Source organism: Pseudophryne corroboree, chromosome 11 (genome assembly GCF_028390025.1).
Source record: "Pseudophryne corroboree isolate aPseCor3 chromosome 11, aPseCor3.hap2, whole genome shotgun sequence".
Lineage (NCBI taxonomy): Eukaryota > Metazoa > Chordata > Amphibia > Anura > Myobatrachidae > Pseudophryne > Pseudophryne corroboree.
Window position 1 is genome coordinate 328692413 of NC_086454.1, and position 27109 is coordinate 328719521.

The window sequence follows — 27109 nt, forward strand, 5'->3', positions numbered from 1 at the left end:
CGACTGCACCAAGTAAATTTGCTATACAGTTAGGTATTTTACTCACGGCTTTTTCTTCGTTCAGGCGATCGGAGTGTGATTGACAGGAAGTGGGTGTTTCTGGGCGGAAACAGGCCGTTTTTTGGGCGTGTGGGAAAAAACGCTACCGTTTCTGGGAAAAACGCGGGAGTGTCTGGAGAAACGGAGGAGTGTCTGGGCGAACGCTGGGTGTGTTTAGGACGTCAAACCAGGAACGACAAGCACTGAACTGATCGCAGATGCCGAGTAAGGTTGAAGTTACTCAGAAACTGCTAAGAGGTGTGTAATCGCAATTTTGAGAATCTTTCGTTCGCAATTTTACTATGCTAAGATTCACTCCCAGTAGGTGGCGGCTTAGCGTGTGTAAAGCTGCTAAAAGCAGCTTGCGAGCGAACAACTCGGAATGAGGGCCCATATGCACTGCAGGTGGGGCAGATATAACATGTGCAGAGAGAGTTAGATTTGGGTGGGGTGTGTTCAAACTGAAATCTAAATTGCAGTGTAAAAATAATAAAGCAGCCAGTATTTACCGTGCACAGAAACAAAATAACCCACCCAAATCTAACTCTCTCTGCACATGTTACATCTGGCCCACCTGCAGTGCACATGGTTTTGCCCAACTGCTAACAAAAATTTGCTGCTGCGATCAACTCTGAATTACCCCCCTGTTATTTTCCTACTTGGTGCATGAACTGTGGTAACTCTCCTATTTTGCTGAAGTACATACACTTCGGCCAGAGCTGTGTTCTGCTCTGTACACGTCTGTCTATATAACATCTTTACAAATGAAAAAACAACACTTTTCTGTGGAAGTTTTTGCTCTCCCTCCTACAGAGAGAGGACCAACTCCTCCTCCCCGATCTGTCTCCTTCAGACTCTTCTTTTCCAGAGTCTTCTCTTCTGGTTGGCCTGGGCTCCCCCGCCCCCTGCTCTCCCAGCCCCAGCAGCAGCAGTGCTGTCATGTACTGTAGCTTATGTCACTGCTGCTGCTGAGCCCATTCATAAGCTCTGTAACCTGAGCCTTGCTGACTCATGCTTATAGGATGAAAAGTGCAGGGCCGCCCCTTTCAGCTGCCAGCTCCGCCCCATACGCTGACTACCTGTTACCAGCTATATATAGCAGACCAGGCAGCTTTACAGCACATGGGAGCTAGCGATAGAAGAGCATACAAATCATTAGGAACTCAGAGCTGCTGCTGCTTCACTCCTGTCACCAGAATCCTGCCCAGTGCCAAATATTGGTAAGACACCATCCCTAATAAAACATATTCTGTCTGTATATTGTATCCAGTGGAAATTATGAGACTATTACAATATGTGAAACTTCAATTTAATATCAGTACGGATGGTGTAATAGTTAGCGTTACTGCCTCACAGCACTGAGTTTGTATATTCTCCCCGTACTTGCGTGGGTTTCCTCTGGGTACTCCGGTTTCCTCCTACAATCCAAAAATATACTGGTAGGTTAATTGGCTCCCAACAAAATTAACCCTAGTGTGAATGTGTCTGTGCGTACATGTGATAGGGAATATAGAGTGTAAGCTCCACTGGGGCAGGGACTGATGTGAATGACCGAATATTCTCTGTACAGCGCTGCGGAATATGTGTGCGCTATATAAATAACTGGTAATAATAAAATATCTCCTAATGCGACCAAATTGCTGTAGAATCATATAACACGTAACTACTACATACTCTTATTAGTCTGACTACTGGTGGGTTACTTTGGCTACAGCAAATTGTCACTTCTTTTTTTTTTTTGCACTGCGCTGCTTAATTTTTTTATGTGAGTGCGTGCATGTGTGTATGTGTGTGTGTGTGTGTACATGCGTGTGTGCGCGCACCATTTGTGACTTACATGAGTTACAGGCTACTTATGCTTTACTTTATAACAGTTGTATTCAAACGAACAGTTCAGCTGTTGCCGTTAGAAACTACCACTGTGTTCTATCAATATCACACTGGAGTCGCTAAGAATATTGCACAGTGTTCTGTAGCGCTATTGCTGATTGCGCACTCAGATAAGAGCGTGGTCTGCAAGATATAATAGCGCATTGCTAAAAGAAAAGAAAAATAGGACACATTGAAAGAATATTGCCTAATATGATAATAAGGGGCTGTTTTTATTTATTCTTATTTTTTGGCAATTACATATTTGTGAATCAATGGCAGTAATCTGATGCAGAAAGAGAACATTGGCATTGGGTGAGGGTTAACGAATGCAGATAATAATATAATGGCAGAGTTAATATATTGCACTTCCAAGTTCCATATTAATATAGCATCGTATAATATAGCATCGTATAACGGTCGCTCGCTTATCTGTAATGTTGGTATTTCGGACAGGTAGTGTTAATACTCTGATGAGGTGGTCATTCCGAGTTGTTCGCTCGCTAGCAGTTTTTAGCAGCCGTGCAAACGCTATGCCGCCTCCCACTGGGAGTGTATTTTAGCTTAGCAGAAGTGCGAACGAAAGGATCGCAGAGCGACTACAATATTCTTTTGTGCAGTTTCAGAGTAGCTGAAAACCTACTCAGCGCTTGCGATCACTTCAGACGTCACAAACACGCCCTGCGTTCGGCCAGCCACGCCTGCGTTTTTCCTGGCACGCCTGCGTTTTTCCCGGCACGCCTGCGTTTTTCCGAACACTCCCTGAAAACGGTCAGTTGCCACCCAGAAACGCCCCCTTCATGTCAATCACTCTGCGGCCACCAGCGTAACTAAAAAGCTTCGCTAGACCCTGTGTGAAACTACATCGTTCGTTGTAAAAGTACGTTGCGCGTGCGCATTGTGCCGCATGCGCAGAAGTGTAATTTTTTAGCCTCAACGCTGCACAGCGAACGAATGCAGCTAGCGATCAACTTGGAATGACCACCAGTGACAACTGCAGAGAACCTGTGCTAAACTGTATAGCTGTACAAAATGATGGTATAGTATCAGTGCCAGGGAGGCTCAATAACACACACAAAAATATATATAAAATGTATAATATATATATACTATATGTGTGTGTTGCTGGTAGACCAGGGGCAGGGCGTTGAGGTGTGGAAGAGTTTCCATGCGTGCGTCTTCAGTATGCGCACTCCTGAAAAGGGGGCTGGAGGCAATTATGGAGGTGCTGGGCTTCCCCCAAGCTGTCCCCACAACATGAATAGATGGCGGGGGAACCACTCACTTCACACAACGGTGAAGTGAGCGACCCGCTAGATTGAGCCTGCATGCACACGGTAGATCCGTGCTTAAAATCTAAGCAATCTAGTCAGATTGCTTAGATTTTAAACACTGATCTCTCCGTGTGTACCCCCCCCTTTACACTTCCATGGTTCTTCCCTCTTTCACACAATCTAGTTAAGGCACCAAATGCCTGTAATTTATCAAAGTGACGACTATTATATTCCCATTTATATAAATACACTGTTTCATTTAGATTGTTTGTACGTAAAATATTTTATAAATATGGTACATCATTTTATTTGCATGAACATTGCTCGGTGCCGCAGGGGGGTTGGGACTGGGGGGATGGATCTCCAGGGATTGATGATGCATGAGGTGGCAACCCTACCTCCAGTGCACATGGTTTTGCCCAACTGCTAACAAATTTACTGCTGCGATCAACTCTGAATTACCCCCTATATAGGGTATATAGGGTAGATTTGAAAAGATTCTATATATATGTAGATAGATAGATAGATAGATAGATAGATAGATAGATAGAGATATAGATAGATAGTTTGATTTATATAAATGTCTGCTTTCCTACAGCTGCACCAAGTATAAGGCTTCTAAAAAGAAATGGGGGCATAAGTTAGGAAATTGGTGAGATCTACTGCATGTACACAAATACTGACTGTGTGTTCATTAAGATGACATAGTGTTGGCCCCTGGTGTGACTTGTATGTATTACACACACTGTGATGAGGTAAGAGCTGGGCCAGGTTGTACCGACATGAATATATTGCAGAGTCACTGTTACTAAGGTTATACAGGTTGAGTATCCCATATCCAAATATTCCGAAATACGGAATATTCCGAAATACGGACTTTTTTTGAGTGAGAGTGAGATAGTGAAACCTTTGTTTTTTGATGGCTCAATGTACACAAAATTTGTTTAATATTTAAAGTTATTAAAAATATTGTATTAAATGACCTTCAGGCTGTGTCTATAAGGTGTATATGAAACATAAATGAATTGTGTGAATGTAGATACACTCTGTTTAATACACAAAGTTATAAAAAATATTGGCTAAAATTACCTTCAGGATGTGTGTATAAGGTGTATATGTAACATAAATGCATCCTGTGCTTAGATTTAGGTCCCATCACCATGATATCTCATTATGGTATGCAATTATTCCAAAATATGGAAAAATCCGATATCCAAAATACCTCTGGTCCCAAGCATTTTGGATAAGGGATACTCAACCTGTACTGTATACAAACCTGACACTTAAAACAGCATACTGATCGGCCCGTCTACAGTGTCCCTGCTGTATCAGGGCGGATGTCCCACACCTGGCCAATTCTCCTTTCTATTTCCTTCCAAAATAGTTTTATTTATTTATGGGGGGGGGGGGGGGGGGGTCTGGGTAATAGCCAGCCACTGTGGTGATGTCACACCCCATACGCTAGTTGCTGGTAATTGTATTTTACAGGGGGAATGCATGCTATTATCTTGCTGCTGCAATGTGGTGAATGCTCCATGTTGGGGGGCCTTTTTGGCAGATCTGCTGCCCAAGCTCCACACCTCTTTTTGACACCCATGACTCTTAGTCGCACAGGGGTTAGCATTGCTACCTCACAGTGCTGTTAGGGCAATTGGCTTAAGATGAAATTGACCGCAGCCCATCTGTGCGGTAAATAGATGACACTGTAAACACCCACTGGATCAGGGATTGATGTGAATGCCTAATATGCGTAACGTGGGCCTGATTCCGAGATGTACGGTATTGCACAGCCGCAGGGAAGTGGCAGAGCAATATCATACAACTAATATGATAATGCTGCAGGAGGCATCTGTAGGAAAAAGACACTTCCTGCGGCCTGCCAGCATCTGCGATCGGGTCACAGCCTTCGGCCATCTGCATAAGTCAACTCTGAAATAGGCCCTATGTGTTATTATTTCTAATAACAAGTTCCAGAAATGGGAAATAACATTGTGCATAACTTCAGAGAGGAATAAGTAACTGCACTCGTATCCAGAGTGTGGGAGCGACTATAAACTTTGTATGCCTGACGGGGCGTGGTTGTAAATAACTACTGAACGTGCGTTTTCTGCACACATTCCCGCAGACACTATTTACAAACTGTCATGTAGAACACGTGCAGGCAGTCATGTGACTGGGTGCAGCTGTAGTTATCTGTGTGCCCACTAATGATTAATGAAGGGAAAAAAAACCCATATATGACAAGCTTTCAGTGGCTGAGGGAGTATAATAACGGAATACTGATACCCAGTATCTCTGAAACGCAGCGTGGATTTTGCACCTTTTAATAACCAAACATCAGGAGTTACGCTGCCAAGCTGTGGGCAGTCATATGATATGCCATTATTGATACTGTTTGTCCTGATAAGTTTATACTGGTGTGGCCTGCCAGTAGTGTTATTAACCATTGTGTGTGTACATCCAGGTTAAACAATCTCACACACAAACATCGTCCTGAGTACTAGTATGGGACGTGCAAGCACAGCCGCAATCCTGGCCAGGTATTGCCTTTTTAACGATTGCCGCTTTAAAAATTCTGGTCAGCTCCTCAGAATGGCACTTGTGTCGCAGGCTGTTGCCTGTGTGTACAACTCTAACAGGTACCTGGGGGTAAATTTACTAAGGTGGGAGATTTTTAGAACTGGTGATGTTGCCCATAGCAACCAATCAGATTATATCTATTATCTGCTAGAAGCAGCTAGATAAATGGTAAGTAGAATCTGATTGGTTGCCATGGGCAACATCACCAGTTCTAAAAAATCTCCCACCTTAGTAAATTTACCCCCAGGTATCTGCTTAAGGGTGTGGATCATTGGATCACGGGGACAGTCAATAAGTCATTCCCATATAGGCGACATGCAGTAGGTCGACTGTATGAAAAGGTCAACAGGGTTAGGTCGACATGAAAAAGGTAGACACCACAAAAGGTCGACAGGTCGACGTGGCCAAAAGTTCAGCAGGGAAGTGGTCGACAAAAAAAAAAAAAAGTCTACACGAGGTTTCGGGTTTTTTTTGTGTCATTTCCTATGTTTAACCACATAGATATATCAAGTCTCCAAGAGAGAAAGTGAAGCAGTTGCCCATAGCAACCAATGAGCTGCTAGCAATCATACACCTTGCACAGTGTATAAAACGACAGAAACTGGTTGCTACGGGCAGCTTTTCTACTTTATCTCTCTCGAAGGTTTAATATATCTCCCCCTTAGTGTCCGCAATTACATTTGTTTTAATAACTGCCTCTGGCAGGAATATAGAAAAAAGATCATGTGTGTGTGGAGTTTGTATGTTCTGCCCATGTTTTCTACATAATGTGATAGCCGTTATATGATCAAATGATAATTGTGCCGATAAATTATTTTACTGATACAAGGCATCAATAAAATATTGCTAGGTCCGCTGAGTGATAGTCCTAGCGATATAGGGGCAGATGTATTAAGCCTGGAGAAGTGATAAAGCAGTGATAAGTGCAAGGTGATAACGCACAAGCCAAACAGCTCCAATATGGCATTGTAAATGTACATAATACTTATGCTGATGGGCCTATTTCCATGTTAAGGCCTGGAGCTCCGGGGTTGGGTATGGGATCCCGGGAGTCAGCATAGACGCTGGGATCCCTGCCACCAGAGTGCCGGAAGGGGGTGAGCACAACGAAACCCCTTGCGGGCTTGCTGCGCTCGCCACTCTGCGAGCGTGGTGACTCGCGGCGCAGGCCACAGGTTCTATTCCAACTCTATGGGTGTCGTGGACACCCACGAGCGGGAATAGCCCTCAGCCCCCTGACAGCATTCTGGCGGCTGGGATCCCGACCGTCGGGTAGTGACTACATCCCGGAGCTCCATCTGCCCCTTAGTTAATTTGGCTCTGGTGGCAAGTGCCAATAATCTGACTGAAATCGATCAGCTCATACTAGAACAAGTCGGCGAATGCAGTCAAACCGCACTAACAGGTCCCAACAATGCCCTAGGGGGCCAATAGCCGTCTTGCATACCTCCCAACATGACCCTCTCCAGGAGGGACACAATGTTCTGCTTCTGGACTTTTCTCTAAATTTATGATTGTCTGCACCTGTTTAGAACAGGTTAATGGAGAAGAAAAGTGTTTCACCACAGGTGATGGAAGTCCGGGAACAGAGCATTCTGTCCCTCCTGGAGAGGGTCACGTTGGGAGGTATGTACCCAGTAATGCTATGTACTGTAGTTATATAGGTTTGACATACCTCCCAACATAACCCTCTCCAGGAGGGACACAATGCTCTGCTCCCGGACTTCCCTCTTCATTTATGATTGCCATCACCTGAAGTGAAACACCTTTCTTATCCATTAAGCTGTTCTAAACAGGTGCCGGCAATCATACAGTAAGAGGGAAGTCCAGGAGCAGAGCATTGTGTCCCTCCTGGAGGGGGTCATGTTGGGAGGTATGGTTTGATGGCTTCTTTTATCCAATTGATTATATCAGAGGTTCTCAAACTCGGTCCTCAGGACCCCACACAGTGCATGTTTTGCAGGTAACCCAGCAGGTTCACATGTGTATTAATTACTCACTGACACATTTTAAAAGGAGCTAATTATTTCACTTGTGATTCTGTGAGGGGACCTGCAAGACATGCACTGTGTGGGGTCCTGAGGACCGAGTTTGAGAACCTGTGGATTATATTATCAGTTTCACCACTACCTCCAGGATCAGTTATGTAGCTAAGCAAGTGTATAACTAGGCTGTCTGTGGAAGCAGGTGGGATAAAGTCTAAATCAGCAAAATACTGTAGATCACCTTACCTGTGCTTGATTACAGAGATCCACAAAACATGACCTGTTGGCATTGGCTAGGGGGCCAGGGGGGCCCCACACTGCACCCATATTTTAGTACTCCCCTCTCCGGAGGCCAGCATCGGACGCTGCAGTCGCCTCCGTTGCGCAAAAAATCCACCCCAAAATGGCTGCAGCGCATGTGCACTTTGAATTTTGTCTCCAGAACGTGGCAGACGCCATGTTTCCGGAGACCTGCGCATGCACAGTAGGCTCTGGCACAGTGTCGGAGCCTACAGCGCCGTGGACAGGAGGGGGCCCACCCGGAGTCTGCTCAAGGGGCCCCCTAATCGCTTAAGACGTCCCTGTCTGTTGGGGTACTGGAGTTGAGAACCCCTGGTCAAGAGTTATGTTCTATTTGAGAATTCAGATAGGGGGGGCAGTGACAAGGGGAGTGAAGTTTCTTCACTCCCCCCCATCACCCGGCTCCATAGCACTGCAGGCAAATATAGACGAGTTGGCAAATATGGACAGTGCAGGCAAATATGCACAAGCGACGGGGCACCGGCGATGAACGAGCGCGGGGCCGCGCATCGTTCATCGCTGGTGCCTCCACACTGAAAGATATGAACGGTATCTCATTCATTAATGAACAAGATCGTTCATATCTTTCAGTAACATCGCCCAGTGTGTAGGGCCTATTAGAGTGAGATAAAGCACCAACCAATCAGCTCTGAACTGTCATTTCTCAAACACAGCCTGTAAAATGGCAGTTAGAAGCTGATTGGTTAGCACTTTATCTCTCTCCAATCTTTGATCATTGTCCCCCTGAATCCTTTACGGAATGCTCAGGACATTCAGACACAATTGGGTAAGATTGCAGGGTTCCGGTATGAATGGTCGACCATGTTATGGTTAACAGTTATTAGGTCGACCACTATTGGTCGACATTGACATGGTCGACATTGACACATGTCGACGCATGAAAATGGTCGCCGCATGAAAGGTCTACACATGAAAAGGTCGACATGAGTTTTTAAACTTTTTGGTGTTGTTTTTTGCGTAAAGTGACTGGGAACCCCAATTAGTGCACCGCTTCGCTCGCCATGCTTCGGGCATGGTGCCTTCGCTCCGCTACCGCTTCGCTCGGCACAGATTACCGTTACAATCGTAGTCCACGTGGATCGTAAAGTATGGAAAAGTTCCCCAAAAGGAAAAAAAAAAAAAAAAGTACAAAAACTCATGTTGACCCTTTCATGTGTCGTCCATTTGCATGTGTCGACCATGTGTCCATGTCGACCAATAGTGGTCGACCTAATGACTGTCGACCATCTGAACGGATACCGATTGCAGTTAGGCATCCAAAGTTCATCCTAGAGATTTCCTGCTTTGAACATTGAGACAGTATTATATCTATACACAGTTACTTTGTCAAACATTAAATTTTCCTGATTTATAGTTGGAGGGGAAAGGTGGGAGGTGTGTCTGTATACAATGCAACTTTATCTTTACTGCACATTGACTCAACCTTATCAGAAATACTATAACTAAAATATTAAACTGATTTTGTTCACTCTATAAACTGATTTTTTTTCAATATATAATTAATTGCAGCATAAAATACTTGCCTTGTTTTTGGAGACACTTTCATCAAACAATTGCTTCTTTGAATGTAACTTGTTCTCTGATATGGGAGTGATTGAAAAACTGTCCTCAAGGCACCCAAAAAGGCCAGGTTTAAAGTATATCCGTGCTTGGCCACAGGTTGGCTGACCATATTATACCTTTAACCTGGGACACTCATGAATTACACAGGTTTTGTGGCTGCTTAAAACGAGGTGAAATGCAGGCTTGTAGTCAGCCAGCCACAGAACCTGTGTAATTCATGTGTCCCAGGATAAAGGGATAATATGGTCATCCTACACAGGTGATTTTATTAGTGTCTCAGTCAGTTTGGTTTACCACCTGTGCTCAGCCATCGTTTTCTTTAACACTGAGTTTGGGAACCACTGAATAGCAGAGGTTGGAAAACTTTGTCTTCAAGGCACCCTAACAGTCCATGGTTTCAGGATATCCACGCATCAGCACAGGTGACTTAATTAGTACCCAGTCAATTTGATTTATTCATTTGTGCACAAGCATAGATATCGTTTTATACCCGCACATTTAGGGTGACTTGAGGAAAACACGGCCATATGGGCAGGGCCGGCAACAGGGGGGGTCAAAGGGGACACCTGTACCAGGCCCGAAGGATTCGCCACAAAGTGCCCAGCAGGGATGTGAGGGCACATCCTTGGAGCGACAGGAGCCTCTAACACACAGTGACTGTGCGACGTGAGTGTGTGCCTTCTGGGTCCAGCTCTGTTGCAGGCAGTTACGGGACATGGCAGCAGATCCGCTGGTCAGAATTCTTGCACTCTGTGCTGGCCTCCTCTGGTTGGATGTGAGGGATGCATAGTTCCTGGTGTGAGGGTCTGGATACTGGGGAGTGCAGCGCAGGTGAGTATTTCCCCTGGGTAAGAGTGCATTGGTGAGGGGACCATAAAAGGAATGGGATATTCTCCACACCAGTGGTTCTTAACCTCGGTCCTGAAGTACCCCCAACAGGTCATGTTTTCCAGATCACCTAGCAGTTGAACAGGTGTATTCATTACTCACTGACACATTATAAAAGACCCACAGGTGGAGCTAATTATTTTACTTGCAATCCTGTGAGGAGACCTGGAAAACATGAACTGTTGGGGGTACTTGAGGACCGAGGTAGAAAACCATTGCTCTACACAAGCTAAATAGTTTATTATCTGAGAGAAAAACCCCGACTAATATCCATCAATGATCCTACTGGATATTCGGGGGTGCTACCGGAGACAAATTGAGTTGTACAAAAGAAAAGAGAAAAAGAATGTCTCTCTGTTGGCGCACATGATATTGAGTCAGCCAATCAGAGACTGGCATTTGAACTCTGACCTGTAGCAATGCATTCAAATCATGTGATAAAGATACGACACAGGTAGCGAGCCTTGATTTTAAATCTCACTTTATTAAGCACTTTACTCACCATGTATGATAGGTGTATTTTTGTTCTACCGTATTGTCTTTATTTCCTGATTGGACAATTTTAATGGATATAATAAAAGTAAATTTGTAATTATCTCATGTGCGCCAACAAAGAGACATTCTTTTTCTCTTTTCTTTTGCATTGGTGAGGGGATACAGGACTTTGGGATGGGGGAGCCGGGAATATCCGCATGGAGTCATTGGGAAGAGACAGACTGTGGGGTGTGTGGGAGGAAGAGGAGCTATGCATATTTATGCATGTGTATAGATAATATATCTATATTTATTTATTAACAGTTTCTTCTATAGCGCAGCAAATTCCGTTGCACTTTAATATATGTATATAAAATATAATCTGAGGGAACTCCAGAGATATCGCTGTACCGGGCCCCAAGATTTCTGGTGCCGACCCTGCATATGGGACGGACTGCTGAACTGCGAGTGTTTGTGTTTTAAACATTTAAATACACCTGTATCATAGAACTGAACCCAAACCCTGCACCACATCGCTGATCACAAATCGGGCTACGGGTCTAATTCAGACCTGATCTACTAGGCTGCGTTTTCTCACAGCTTCCGATCAGGTCTAAACTACGCATGCGTATGTACCGCAGTGCGCAGGAGCGTCGCACGGGTACAAAGCGGATGGCCGCTCAGCGATGGGTTTGTGCGAATAATCCATTCGCATAGGCGATCGCAAGGAGATTGACAGGAAGAGGGCGTTTGTGGGTGGCAACTGACCGTTTCCTAGGAGTGTTTGGAAAAACGCAGGCGTGTCCAAGCGTTTTCAGGGAGGGTTCCTGACGTCAATATCAGTCCCGGACAGGCTGATGCGATCGCAGCGGTGGGGTAAATCCTGGGCTGCGCAGAGACTGCACAAGATCTGTTTGTACAGCTCTGCTACACATGCGTTCGCACACTTGCACAGTGAAAATACACTCCCCTGTAGGCGGCGACTATCTGATCGCAGGGCTGCAATCATCGCCTGCTAGTGATCAGGTCTGAATTAGGCCTTATGTGTTCCTCTTGTCAGCTTATCTTTTTTTTTATGAGGGATTTTACTAAGTAGGACCTTCCCGCAGTCTTGCTCATTATCTAGTGACTTCAGTGAATAACGGTGTTAGTGTGTAAAGCTTTTATGAATACTCATTTGGGAGTGATTTTTATGGGGATCCTGTAGGCCTGGCAGCAGCTACAGTAAGTCAGGTTTTATTGGCCATTATTTACGAACGAGACCTGCTTTTATTTCCTATCAGAAACGTACCTCTGTGCACACCAGGTTTCTCGTCTCTCTATTCAGGCAATAGAGACAATTTACCAACATTGCATTTTTATTTTTATTTTTTGGGGGCAGGGGCTTTTGAAAAAGCATTTCAGGGAGATTGTGAAAGTAAAACACTTATATCTGCGCAGACGTGTACTGCTACATCTCAGAGGCGTGTCATAAAAATTACTGACATCCAAATGTAAATGAGCCCCAAAGTTAGTAAGATCTAATTGTTGAAGAAAAGACACTGATATTTTGCAGGATTTTTTTGTGTATTAATGTTTTACCAGAGCTTCCATATACAGTAGTGGATCTTGCTACGGGCAAGCAGGATTTTTGCCCGGGCGCCACCTTCCGGAGGGCGTCGCCGCCATGGCAAGATCCGCTACTGGTGCCGCCCAGTGCTGTTTAGATGCCCGGGTGCTGTGCGGTGCGCGATTAAGTCATCGCGCACCGCACTGCATTGTGGGAGCGGCACATAGATGCTAGAAGTCATAATTGACCTCTAGTGTCTATGCGGTGCTATGGGAGAGACGTCATGACGTCTCTTCCATAGATCCGAGGAGCGGCGCTGGTGGCCGGAGACGGAGGGCAGCAGCGGTCGGGAAGCAGAAGCGGGGATTGTAAGTATTTTTATTTTTTTTGTAAACGGCGCAACTAGGGGGCACAACTCTACAGGGGGCACAGTACTGGAAGCAATACTACTGGGGGCACAACTGTACTGGGGGCAATACTATTGTAGGCACAGCTACAGGGGGCATAACTGACCGCGCCCCTTCTCCATGAAGCCACACCCCTATTTTTTCGCCCGGGGTGCCGCAAGGTCTAGATCCGGCCCTGTCCATATACTGTAAGTGGCCACGAGAAACCTTATTTAAAATGCATGTAGCCACAGGTATTACTGTGCCTTAGGATTCAGTATGATATCCCGGCTGTCAGGAGACCGACACCGGGATCCCAACAGCCAGAATACCAGCAGCGAGCGCAGTGTGTTCCCTCGCAGGCTTGCTGCGCTCACCATGCTTCGGGCGCTTTGTCAACCTGCAGACGGGGGGAGTGAACAGTCACCCGGCCCCATAGCCCTGCATGCTAATATGGACGATACGGTCCATATTGGCTTGCAGGTATAAACGAGTCGGCACCAACGATGAATGAGCCCGGGGCCGCACATCGTTGATCGTTGGTGCCTACACACTGAAAGATATGAACGATTTCTCGTTCATTACTGAACGAGATTGTTCGTATCGGCCGCACACATCGGCAAGTGTGTAGGGCCCTTAAGCTTTTTTCATGTATGCCCTTTTAGGTCTTATGAGGTAATACAGATGGAGCCATGCTCATCTAGGCTTCTTTGCTGTGCCTAGGTGCACCAAGGTTATTAGCATAAGCCTTTGACCTATTGTTCTCTGCTGCAATACAATACAGAGAGTACAATACAGCAGGGGATTAAGTCATTACAGCAGGGGATTAAGGGGGTCATTCCGACCCGAACGCACGCTGCACTTCTTCGCAGCCGTGCGATCGGGTCGGAACTGCGCAGGCACGCCATTGCCCGGCGATGGGCGTCGCCAGGCAGCGACGCCGCGTACAAAGAAAGCGGTCGCAGCGGCGACCGCAAGAAGATTGACAGGAGGAAGGCGTTCCAGGGCGTCAACTGACTGTTTTCCGAGAGTGGTTCGGCGAACGCAGGCGTGTCCAGGCGTTTGGAGGGCGGATGTCTGACGTCAATTCCGGGACCTGTATCGCTGAAATCATCGCACCAGGTAAGTATGTCTAGAGCTAGTCTTGTTTTACACAAAACTTTTTTAGCATAGCAGGGCTGCACAAGTGATCGCAGCCCTGCTATGCTAAAATACACTCCCCCATAGGCGGCGTCTAGTTGATCACACGAGCAGCAAAAAGTTGCTACGTGCGATCAACTCGGAATGACCCCCATAGTCTGACAGCACTGGCTCAGTTACTCCTATGGAAGGGATAGATGAGCAGGGCTCCATCTGTATCTCTGCATGTTGTTACTGCGGATCCTTGTGCTGTAGTATGTACACGTTGGGTCTAGTAGGAGATAAGGAACAGAGCTGGGTGGGGTACACTGGGCTTCTTATCAGCAGCCTCATTCATTCCAACACCCCAGGACTGGTGATTGGATAGGAGAAAACATACTACAGTATATTGCTCTCCGTACTGAGGCATTATGCTGGAATATTATTCTACATATTTATCTTCAGTACACTCGTGTCTGGAACTTGCCTTAATATTATACCCCTAAATGCAGAGCCGTCTTAACAGCAGTGTAGGCCCCTGGGCACAGCAATGCACCGGGGCCCCTACCCATCCTCCAGCAGTAGGGGCGGGAGGTGCCATCAGCGGCAGTTTTGATGACCCGCGGGCGGTAGGGGGTGTTCTATCTTCCACTCAGCATGTACTGTAGGACCTGGAGCAGTAATTTCTGCTAATTAGTCCTTTGCTGCACAGATGGTGGGAGATGGGGCGGGAGAGAGAACACTAAACTGTAGAAGAGGGCATTGGGCTGAATGAAGGGGTCCCGGTACATGACTTCCAGGATGGTAGGGGGGTGTTTAATACGCAGGGGAGGGGTAGATAGTGGAGTGGGCTTAATATTCATAATTTTCTGGTGAGAGGGCAGCTTGCTTGACTGCAGATAAGGTTCCTGGAAATAGATTTCTTAGCTTTCAATTGGATATAAAACTAGAGAGCCCCACCTTTCAGGAGGTACTGGGGACTTGGGGATCAGAGGTCAGGAGCCAGAGCAATCCACCGGCGAAAATATAAAACTGCATACTAGGTGTGTGGAGCTGGAGCAGGGAGCAGCTGCTGGAAGGCTGATATCTCTGGTTCTGGGCATAGTAGAGACAAGCTGCCAGTGTCCAGTGAAAGGGGAGAGTACCAGCATTTGGAGTATACCCTCAGAACAACTCTAAATTAGACATGGCCCGAGATATCTGGTGGGGAAGAGCAATTAACAGGCTTGGATGGGGACCACTGCTTTGAAGTCGGATATCTCCTGTTCCCCAGGGCCGATTTTAAAAAATCTGGTACCCCTGGAAAGAGGAGACCCTCAGCTATCAGCCTGGGACCCTTATATCTCTGGGGCCCTTGGGCAAGAGCCCATTGAGCCCATACGAAAAGATGGCCCTGCCTAAATGTACAGCTGATGAGCAGAAATAAATAAAGGTTACCAGCGTTCAGCGCAGCCACACATCCCAGGAATCACTTGTGCTGCATGACTGCACTTCAGGTGCACACAGTAATAATACAAAGCATCAGCATGGATCTACATGACTGGTGTAGGACCGCCATCTTTTTTTGGGGGGGAACATAGGGCCTAATTCAGACCTGATCGCAGCAGCAAAATTGTTCTCTAATGGACAAAACCATGAGCACTGCAGGTGGGTCAGATGTAACATGTGCAGAGAGATCTAGTCCTAGTGGCTGGCCATCATAACATATGTGACAAACAGAAGCACTAGCCCCCCCCCCTCCCCCCCCTCTCTCCCCTCCACACCACAGAAAGGATGACATGTGCACAATTTACTTAACGTTATTAATTTTTGATACATTTCTCAATTAGACACATTTGAGGTGATCTGGCAGAGACTGAACATACTGGAGTACTGACAGTGATGAGAGATCACATTGCACCCAAACCTCAGGCACCAAATCCTCTCACTCATTGCCAGCTACAAACCCAGCCCTTGGTTCATTATACAGTCTATTCAGGGAACATCTGTAGGCGCTGGAACGGTTGCTTCTTCTAGAATGTCATTTGTGAATTCCTGCCTGCAGTGTATATAGATACAGATTATAACCCACCCATCAGAGTCACAGATTCCATTCCAAAAATATCATCTGACAACATGCAACGTTTCTCTACCAGCTTTGTATACTTACTTCTTCTGTTTTGCAACAAAAGCCTTGCATCAACAGCTGCCCTGCAGTCACCCTCGCGCCACTAACAGCTGCCCTGCAGCCACCCTCGCGCCACTAACAGCTGCCCTGCAGCCACCCTCGCGCCACTAACAGCTGCCCTGCAGCCACCCTCGCGCCACTAACAGCTGCCCTGCAGCCACCCTCGCGCCACTAACAGCTGCCCTGCAGCCACCCTCGCGCCACTAACAGCTGCCCTGCAGCCACCCTCGCGCCACTAACAGCTGCCCTGCAGCCACCCTCGCGCCACTAACAGCTGCCCTGCAGCCACCCTCGCCCCACTAACAGCTGCCCTGCAGCCACCCTCGCGCCACTAACAGCTGCCCTGCAGCCACCCTCGCGCCACTAACAGCTGCCCTGCAGCCACCCTCGCGCCACTAACAGCTGCCCTGCAGCCACCCTCGCGCCACTAACAGCTGCCCTGCAGCCACCCTCGCGCCACTAACAGCTGCCCTGCAGCCACCCTCACACCACTATAAGGGCATATAAACACATGACTGTCGGAAATGGATGCTAGTAGTTTTTGTGTACAGGAATGGATGCTAGTAGTTTTAGTGCACAGGAATGGATGCTAGTAGTTAGTGTACAGGAATGGATGCTAGTAGGCTGAGTACAGGAATGGATGCTAGTAGGCAGTGTACAGGAATGGATGCTAGTAGGCAGTGTACGGGAATGGATGCTAGTAGGCAGTGTACGGGAATGGATGCTAGTAGGCAGTGTACGGGAATGGATGTTAGTGTGTTAGTGTGCGGGAATGGATGCTAGTAGTTAGTGTACGGGAATGGATGCTAGTAGTTAGTGTGCGGGAATGGATGCTAGTAGTTAGTGTGCGGGAATGGATGCTAGTAGTTAGCGTACGGGAATGGATGCTAGTAGTTAGTGTACGGGAATGGATGCTAGTAGTTAGTGTGCGGGAATGGATGCTAGTAGTTAATGTGCGGGAGTGGATGCTAGTAGTTAGTGTGCGGGAGTGGATGCTAGTAGTTAGTGTGCGGGAGTGGATGCTAGTAGTTAGTGTGCGGGAGTGGATGCTAGTAGTTAGCGTGCGGGAGTGGATGCTAGTAGTTAGCGTGCGGGAATGGATGCTAGTAGTTAGCGTACGGGAATGGATGCTAGTAGTTAGCGTACGGGAATGGATGCTAGTAGTTAGTGTGCGGGAGTGGATGCTAGTAGTTAGTGTGCGGGAGTGGATGCTAGTAGTTAGTGTACGGGAATGGATGCTAGTAGTTAGTGTGCGGGAGTGGATGCTAGTAGTTAGTGTGCGGGAATGGATGCTAGTAGTTAGTGTGCGGGAGTGGATGCTAGTAGTTAGTGTACGGGAATGGATGCTAGTAGTTAGTGTACGGGAATGGATGCTAGTAGTTAGTGTACGGGAATGGATGCTAGTAGTTAGTGTGCGGGAATGGATGCTAGTAGTTAGTGTGCGGGAATGGATGCTAGTAGTTAGTGTACGGGAATAGATGCTAGTAGTTAGTGTGCGGGAATGGATGCTAGTAGTTAGTGTGCTGCAATGGATGCTAGTAGTTAGTGTGCGGGAATGGATGCTAGTAGTTAGTGTGCGGGAATGGATGCTAGTAGTTATAGTGTGCGGGAATGGATGCTAGTAGTTAGTGTGCGGGAATGGATGCTAGTAGTTAGTGTACGGGAATGGATGCTAGTAGTTAGTGTACGGGAATGGATGCTAGTAGTTAGTGTGCGGGAATGGATGCTAGTAGTTAGTGTGCTGCAATGGATGCTAGTAGTTAGTGTGCGGGAATGGATGCTAGTAGTTAGTGTGCGGGAATGGATGCTAGTAGTTATAGTGTGCGGGAATGGATGCTAGTAGTTAGTGTGCGGGAATGGATGCTAGTAGTTAGTGTACGGGAATGGATGCTAGTAGTTAGTGTACGGGAATGGATGCTAGTAGTTAGTGTGCGGGAATGGATGCTAGTAGTTAGTGTGCTGCAATGGATGCTAGTAGTTAGTGTGCGGGAATGGATGCTAGTAGTTAGTGTGCTGCAATGGATGCTAGTAGTTAGTGTGCGGGAATGGATGCTAGTAGTTAGTGTGCTGCAATGGATGCTAGTAGTTAGTGTGCGGGAATGGATGCTAGTAGTTAGTGTACAGCATACTGTATGAAACCTCATACTTTTAGACCTTTGCTTCTAGCATGCTGTACATTTCCACAAAAGGAATGTGTATCTCAGCATTTAATGTGCGCGTAAAACATACAGAATGAATGTCTGCGTCTAAGTATAAGTAGAGCTCTTTCATTCCTTATAAAAAGCCAACATTATTAAAGAAAAAGCAAATTAAAATCTCCTGGATTCATATTAATGGCACATGGATTTTGTTTTTGCTAAATACATTTATATATGGATGTCCAAGAACCCACACTTATGGCAGGATTCTGAGTCTGACGTCCCTGTCGGTGTCTTTTGCCGCAGTCGCGTCTGCAACTTTAAGCTAATTCTGCTACAAATCTCTACACTGGTGTTTGTCCTAATGTGTAAGGACTGAGACGCCCACTTCCAGGGTCCATAGACACCCAAATACCACTTGGTGCGTCTGAATATGTGAGCGATTCTGCGCCTCTTACGCAACCACTATCGACGACGCGCCCGAGACACTCACCATAACACGTCCATAAGACGGACCATCCCTGTGCGGCCGCCTAGCCCCCTCCCTGCCCCCACCAGGACAGCCCAATACTTTTCTAAACCTTTCTGAGACCATGGACCTAATTCAGACCTGATTGCAGCAGCAAATTTGTTAGCTAATGGGCAAAAGCATGTGCACTGCAGGTGGGGCAGATGTAACATGTGCAGAGAGAGTCAGATTTGGGTGGGGTGTGTTCAAACTGAAATCTAAATTGCAGTGTAAAAAATAAAGCAGTCAGTATTTACCCTGCACAGAAACAATATAACCCACCCAAATCTAACTCTCTCTGCACATTTTATATCTGCCCCACCTGCACTGCACATGGTTTTGGGGGTCATTCCGAGTTGATCGCTCGCTAGCAACTTTTTGCTGTGCTGCGATCAGATAGTCGCCGCCTATGGGGGAGTGTGTTTTTGCTTTGCAAGTGTGCGAACGCTTTTGCAGCCGACTGCACAAAAAAGTTTTTTGCAGTTTCTGAGTTGCTCTGGACTTACTCAGCCGCTGCGATCCCTTCAGCCTGTCCGGTCCCGGAATTGACGTCAGATACCCGCCCTGCAAACGCTTGGACACGCCTGCGTTTTTCCAAACGCTCCACGAAAACGGTCAGTTGACACCCACAAACGCCCTCTTCCTGTCAGTCTCCTTGCGATCGGCTGTGCGAATGGATTCTTCGTTAAGTCTATCGCCCAGCACCGATCCTCTTTGTACCCGTACAACGCGCCTGCGCATTGCGGTGCATATGGCATGCGCAGTTTTGCCGAGATTTAACTTGATCGCAGCGCTGCAAAAAGTTGCTAGCGAGCGATCAACTCGAAATGACCCCCTTTGTCCATTCGCAAACAAATTTGCTGCTGCTATCAGATCTGAATTAGGCCCTACGTCTCTCCCGTGCACCTCAGTGGCAACTGTATGCATGCAGACTCTGGATGCATGTGCTTTGGACGCAGGCGTAGGAAAAAATGAATTGCTCCATCGCCAGTGCGCCAAACTCAGAATCAGCCCCATACAGTGGTGCAAGAGAAACCATCTTTACTAAGCATTTATCCTTTTCTGGATTTTATCGCTTCTTCCCTATTGTGATGTTGCCGCTGATAACTGCATATTATACATAAATAACGGAAACATTTTTTCATTTTGCAGAAACGTTCTGCTAAGAGGCCGAGATGTCTGTGCGGTTAGAGGAATATACTACTAGCGAGATATCGCCCATTCCTGTGGTTATAATAGGTAAGTCGTCATAAAACAAGAAGGCTAGATGCTCGCTACACGCAATCCTTCACAATGCTGTTCTATATATAAGTACATGTGAACATTGGGATTTGCTGCAGCAAATCTGTCAGAGATTAATCCGTGATCCAGTTCACCCGTGCTTTACATCTTGGCCTGATCTCTGCTTTATAAACACACACAAGCAAGCTACAACTTGTATGGCATTACGTAAGCCGACCGTGCCCATGCCTGGTTATGTCACTGCCAGTCAAGAAGCAGACCGTCTGGCTCTTTCTAGCAGAGCAACCGTTTATTATGCTGTATTCAACAGTATCTTCTTGGCAGAGAATAAACACCTATTAAGCTCCAGCATATTCCCGCGGAGTACTGTAGGTACAAGCTCTGCAGCAAGCCTGGTCAAGGCACTAGGTATACTGTAGCGCTGGATCAAAAGAAGTGTTGCAAGACTTTTTGTATCGCAAATAATAAAAGCAAAGAAGTGTTTCGATCAATGGTGCTATGCACCTGCATGGTCAGTCCAGGACTAAATATTTTTTTTATGGCCAAACCAGAGGCGGTGGCTACCAATCATAACTGATGTGTCCACCACCACTTAAGCACAATTTACTTAATTGATTTAATTTATTATTCATTTAATTGCGATTGCAGAATTTCTCAAGAAGAAGCTTTTGGTTTAGGGGTGCTGTAAAAAAAAATGCTGATACATAGTTTGGGAACCACTAGTTTTAGATTAGTTGGTGAATTCATATACTAGAAACAGTCCGTGATATCACAGCAGCTCAACAGACTGTAGTCCAAGCTCTTAGCCCACTGGGACAGTCTCCTAACTATGGGCCTAATTCAGACCTGATCGTAGATGTGCTAAATTTAGCACATCTACAATCAGCTTCCCTGACATGCGGGGGGGACGCCCAGCACAGGACTAGTCCACCCCGCATGTCAGGCCCTACCCCGCCGCATAAGTACAAAAGCATTGCACAGCGGTGATGCTTTTGTACTAAAAGAGTAGCTCACCGCCAGCACAGCTCCTGCACGCTGGCAGGGCGCTACTCGTCGCTGTGAGGGTCGCAGCGGCTGCGTGTGACATCACGCAGCCGCCGCCCGCCCACCGCGCGATTCGGGCATGCCTGTGTTGCCTGGACCGCACCCCTAAAACGGCGGCCAGACACCGCTAGCCCGCCCCCTCCCGCCAAACGAACGCCTCTGCCTGTCAATCGGGCAGAGGCGATCGCAGGGCTGAGACAGCCGTCGGTGAAAAGGCACAGCACCGATCAGGTCTGAATTAGGCCCTATGTGTAGGGTGCTTCTGGAGTGTATGGTAAATCTTTACATTCTAAAAGTCAGGTCAATACAGAACAATATATTTTACGTTCACAGTTTATATCTGGAGACAGACATTTCAGGGTTTGGAGGTCATTCATTTCTTCCTGTGCAGAGCATACAGTTCTTTGGCATAGGAACTCAAGAGTGATTTGTTAATGGGTTTCCTCTTGCAGGTAATGGGCCATCAGGGATCTGCCTATCTTATCTGTTGTCCGGTTATACTCCATACGTGAAAGAAGGATCTGTACATCCAAACCCCTTATTGCAAAGGAAGCTGGATGAGTTCCCTGAGGTTCCGATCACACAGCAGGTAAGCAGCTGCCTGCGCCTCATACAGAATTATACGGTCATATTCTGCAGCCAATAACAGACTTACTGCTACATCTGAAATATAATGTACAACAAGTGTATCATTGATGCTGCTGGGAAGTTAGTTTAAGGTCAGATTGCTTATCAGCTTATTGCATACTTGCCGACGTAAGTTATCTCCTGTCCTGGAGAAGCCCAGAGACGAGATGCTACTGACAGCTTTGGGGCAGGGCTGGCTATCCACTTTTATAGGTCCTACCCTTGTCCGTGGGGTGGGGGTGGGGCTAAAATGATGTTGTTTGCGTCATTTTAGTAATGCATCCGCCGTACGGACTCGAGATTCCATATATTATCTCCCCATCCTACCCACCTCACTGGGAAGGACTACCTGGAAAAATTGGCAGTCTCCTGCAACTTTCGGGAGAGTGGGTTAGTATAGACCAGTGATGGCTAACCTTGACACGCCAGCTGTTGTTGAACTACACATCCCAGCATGTCCTGCATCAGTTTTAGCAAGGCCAAATAGCAAAACTGTAGCAGGGCATACTGGGATGTGTAGTTCAACAACAGCTGTAGCGTCAAGGTTAGCCATCACTGGTATAGACTATTGGCTGATGGTAACTGTTTCCTCTCACTGAACGCAAAACCCAGTACAGGAGAGGAAGCGGAGCATTATGGGAGTGATTCAATGCAATGGCGACTCTCTGAAATTGCCCTTCATGACCGGTAATGTTGCTAGTATTTCAAAGCAAAGTTTGGCTACCGTAGTAGAGGGTGCGCAGCAAGTAGGGTGGCCAATCCTGGGCCATTTTCTCAATCCCGGGATTGGCCACCATAGCAGGAAAGCAGCACATCCTCCAAAACTAATCTCCCCTGTGAATCTTATGAAGCAATGACTGATAGTATTCAGTGTCCTGTTCTCCACACAATTCCATCTGGCTGCCATGGCTGTACTCACCGTGCTCTGTATTGTAAAGTGTTCCATCAGTGACTTGCATCTGTATTGCACAATGAGGCACCAGGGACTGGGTTCTGTATGGTCACAATGCATTTTGTATTGTACATTGACTATCTGGAAACTGTCTCTGCTTTGTGCAATGGTCACTTTTCATCTTCATAAGCCCCATGCCAGTTAAATGACCTCTATTTATGCAGCAGAGGACTGAAAATAATGACTGCAACCTCTAAAAGAGAACCGGTTGAGCGGTTGCAGTGACCTCATTGTGCAGGAAATACATAAGCTTTCGGAAGATGAAATGTGAATAAGCTTCAGTAGACGTCCCCTTTGACTCTGCACAATTACAAATGACATAACACCACATTCTTTCAGTAGAAAAGAATCCCAACTTAATTAGACAATTCCTTTATTGACACTGGGCTATCGCCTGGGGAGCTTACCTGTGTGAATAATGGTTTCTTAGCTGTCTGTATTCTGTTTGAAGGTGAATCACGTGTTCTATCCAGTTCTGCTGCCATCCGAACACTGGTTAGAGCTGTAATGTGTTTAAAGAGAAACAAAATACAGACCTGAAATGATCACGTTACGGTACCTTGCTTGTGCTAAATAATTTTCACTTGTAGGAACTGATTCAATTAGGTGCAACTTCACTGCTTTTCCTGCGCACCTGCATGGCGCACGGGTTAAAACTAGTGATGTTGTTGGTCGTGATGTGCCATTTCGGAATGAATCTCCCCCATAAACTCTTGGGAAACAAACAATGGCCCAGATTTATCCATGCTTGGAGAGTGATAAATTGCATGGTGATAAAGTACCAACCAATCAGCTCCTAACTGTCATTTTTCAAACATATCCTGTGATACCCCTTTCAGACCGCCTGAGGCGGGTCACACCTGGGAGCCTGACACGGGTGCTTCCCGCGTGCGACCCGCCTCAGGCCCCTCGTCGCCGCTGTCCCCAAACCCGCCATATTTCCAGGTTGGTGACATCATTGGGGGCGGTGCTTATAAATCACATGATCTCCAAGCGCCGCCTGTCCACACAGAGTAAACGAGACGCATCGACCTGGATTCCTGTTCACACAGCACAGCAAACCGGGGTAAACATATGTTGTGTCGGACTGGTGCATGTAGGGCCCACCGGGCAAATGCAGTGGTAGGGGCCCATGTTTAGGGGTGTGGCCAATCTCTACAGGGCTTGGGCCCAGCCGCCACATTGGTTTGCGTAACCATTTTGCATGGGTTGGGCCCCTTGATAAATATGTACAGTAAATACTGTAGTGCAGGCATGATAATGTACTAGATTTATAACAGCACAGTCTGGAACCTGATGCCTAGAGGACGGGGTGGGCCCCAGTCATTAGGGCCCACCGGAGGTTTCCCCTGTGGGCCAGTCCAACCCTGCACATGTTCAACCATGCCCGCTACCCAAGTTGGAATACTGTGTCGCTCGACCCGGATTATTCCAACTGGGTCCTTTCCGACCGCAAAGCAACATGGGTTATGCGCCCTCATGTGCAATAACCCGTGTTAAAAGCTGGCATCCTGAAAGGGGTATAACATGACAGTTAGGAGCTGATTGGTTGGTACTTTATCACCGTGTCATTTATCACTCTCCAAGGCTTGATAAATCTGGGCATATATAGTTTCTGACCAGAATTCTGTTGCAATGCAGCAAAATGCAACTGGCCGCATAAGCACAAAATACACCTGTGGGAACAAGTCTTATACCTACTAGGCTTCCATGTTTATAGACCCTACAGGTGCGGATGTGTAGCACAGTGGAAAGGGTCAATCCATGGGCAGTGTTGAGAAAGCATCAGGGGTGGAGCCAGTAGATCCCTAGCTGAGCACCACCATTACCATATGCCAGGTATCTTTGATGAGTGTTTCATGATTGTGTGTACCTTTTTTTTTTTTTTTTTTTTTTTTTTTTTATATAGGATCTGGAGTACCTGTCCGAGGGTTTGGAGGGTCGTTCCCACAGCCCAGCTGCTCTCTTGTTTGATACCCTGCTCAGACCAGACACTGACTTTGTCGGAGATGTGGATTCTGTGTTGAGCTGGTCTCTGAGACCAGAGCGAGCCATTCCCCATCTGGTGCTGGGGAGAGGGCCAATAGGGGGAGCATGGAATGTAAGTATCTATCAGAGACCAATTTATTATTGGCTCACCCTATAACAGAACATGTGGGATGCAGTTTCATAGATCTGAAACGGTAGGTAGTTATGAAACGGTAGATAGTTATTGTAGAGCCCAACATGAATTCAAAGCAAAGAGTTCTGTACAAACACCCACCACAAACCTGGATAAAATCACGGAACCTCATATAACAAGTTACCACGTCATTAGTTCACGCTGTGATCCCGACCGCCGGCTTTCCGACAGTGGGACGAGCGCAAATGAGCCCCTTGCGAGCCAACATGTGTCCATTAATAGGTCCGTTTGGTGATGCGCCCAGAGTCAGAAGTAAATATGCGTACAACGTACAGAGAGAAAAGAAGACTCTTTGTGTGGGCGCACGCTTATGAATTTGGTAGATACCGTGTAAAGTGTGTTTGGCAATAAAATATAACTTTTAATATCATAGTCGTAATAGAATTTTTATGACTCACAGAAATCAGATAGTAGCAATGTCTTGATTGCTTCAAAAACTAAGTAAATTAATTGAATTCACACTCAGGTGATCTCACAAAGAGTGTCTTACTCAACAAACATGCACAATGAATTAGCATGCAAGAAATAAGGATATGTTCTGGTCACCATTAATATCGGGTGGGTTGGGGTATGTAGACACAATGGGGGTAATTCCAAGTTGATCGCAGCAGGAATTTTGTTAGCAATTGGGCAAAACCATGGTGGTTATTCCGAGTTGTTCGCTCGGTAATTTTCTTCGCATCGCAGCAATTTTCCGCTAATTGCGCATGCGCAATGTTCGCACTGCGACTGCGCCAAGTAAATTTGCTATGCAGTTAGGAATTTTACTCACGGCATTACGAGGTTTTTTTCTTCGTTCTGGTGATCGTAATGTGATTGACAGGAAGTGGGTGTTTCTGGGCGGAAACTGGCCGTTTTATGGGTGTGTGTGAAAAAACGCTGCCGTTTCTGGGAAAAACGCGGGAGTGGCTGGAGAAACGGAGGAGTGTCTGGGCGAACGCTGGGAGTGTTTGTGACATCAAACCAGGAACGAAACTGATTGAACTGATCGCAGTTGCCGAGTAAGTGTGGAGCTACTCAGAAACTGCTAAGAAGTGTCTATTCGCAATTCTGCTAATCTTTCGTTCGCAATTTTACTATGCTAAGATTCACTCCCAGTAGGCGGCGGCTTAGCGTGTGCAAAGCTGCTAAAAGCAGCTTGCGAGCGAACAACTCGGAATGAGGGCCCATGTGCACTGCAGGGGAGGCAGATATAACATGTGTAGAGAGAGTTAGATTTGGGTGGGTTATTTTGTTTCTGTACAGGGTAAATACTGGCTGCTTTATTTTACACTGCAAATTAGATTGCAGATTGAACACACCACACCCAAATCTAACTCTCTCTGCACATGTTATATCTGCCCCCCCCTGCAGTGCACATGGTTTTGCCCAACTGCTAAAAAATTTCCTGCTGCGATCAACTTGGAATTACCCCCAATAAACACTACAAACTCCCACCCTGACCAGTACAGATTAAAAACTGTATTGATTGGGCCACTGTGGGCTAATCAGCATCCGGGAGAGCCTTAACTCAATTTGTAGTGGTACCATATAGGATAGGTACAGGAAAGTGTTGATAACTCAGGTGATTATAGAAGGAAGACAAAAATGGTGCTTCTGCTGTTAGTGTTACAGAGGTATCACCGTCCTAGTGGTTGATGGATCTCTACAACACTAGTTATTCCTTGGAGGTCACCCTTCCAAGTACTGACCGAGCCCAACACCGTTTGGCTTCCAAGATCAGATGAGATCGGGCATATTAGGTGTGGTATGATAGTAGAGTAGTGGAACCTGGTCCATACGACACTAATGAGAGTGCACCAGAATCTAGAAATGCATATACTTATATGGATTGTAGGCTTAAAGGTAAAAAGGTTAAGTATCGCAGTGTCACAACTGAGGGCCTGAGCTGACGGGAGGCAGCCTCAGTTGTAGGGGCTGAGATGTACCGGAACCTGGGAGGTTGTATCAGACCCCTGGACATGTAAGTAACATGAGTAATAACTGCCCGAAGGCGTGACCACGACAACTTGGATAAAAGTCAATGATGTTTATTATGACAACTCCGCAACACAGCAGCAGTAAAAGAAAACGTAAAAGTCAGCAAAGAATAAATACAGTTCCTGGGTACTACAGGATGGCAGGAGCCACAGGGCACTGGTAGTGTGAGAGTTCTTATGATCTTCTAGATGGAAAGTCCTTACCAGGCCCGACTGTAGCAAT

The 27109-nt window shown here is 46.6% G+C and overlaps 1 protein-coding gene and 1 pseudogene across 2 annotated transcripts in view; one reads left to right on the forward strand and one right to left on the reverse strand.

Annotated features, from left to right (window-relative positions):
• The first annotated feature begins 1165 nt into the window (after positions 1 to 1165).
• The window catches only part of OSGIN1 (oxidative stress induced growth inhibitor 1), a 40097-nt gene continuing 14153 nt past the window's right edge, over positions 1166 to 27109 (forward strand). The window contains exons 1-4 of one of the 2 annotated variants that reach the window (XM_063945737.1): positions 1166 to 1259; positions 20013 to 20099; positions 21599 to 21735; positions 24635 to 24826. In XM_063945737.1, coding sequence (XP_063801807.1) covers positions 20036 to 20099; positions 21599 to 21735; positions 24635 to 24826 — 393 coding nt within the window. In that variant the 5' untranslated portion in view covers positions 1166 to 1259; positions 20013 to 20035. Of the gene's footprint in view, positions 1260 to 9953; positions 10054 to 20012; positions 20100 to 21598; positions 21736 to 24634; positions 24827 to 27109 lie in introns of those variants that run through there. The other variant, XM_063945738.1, reaches the window with a different exon arrangement.
• LOC134970473 (5S ribosomal RNA) lies at positions 26550 to 26668 on the reverse strand (annotated as a pseudogene).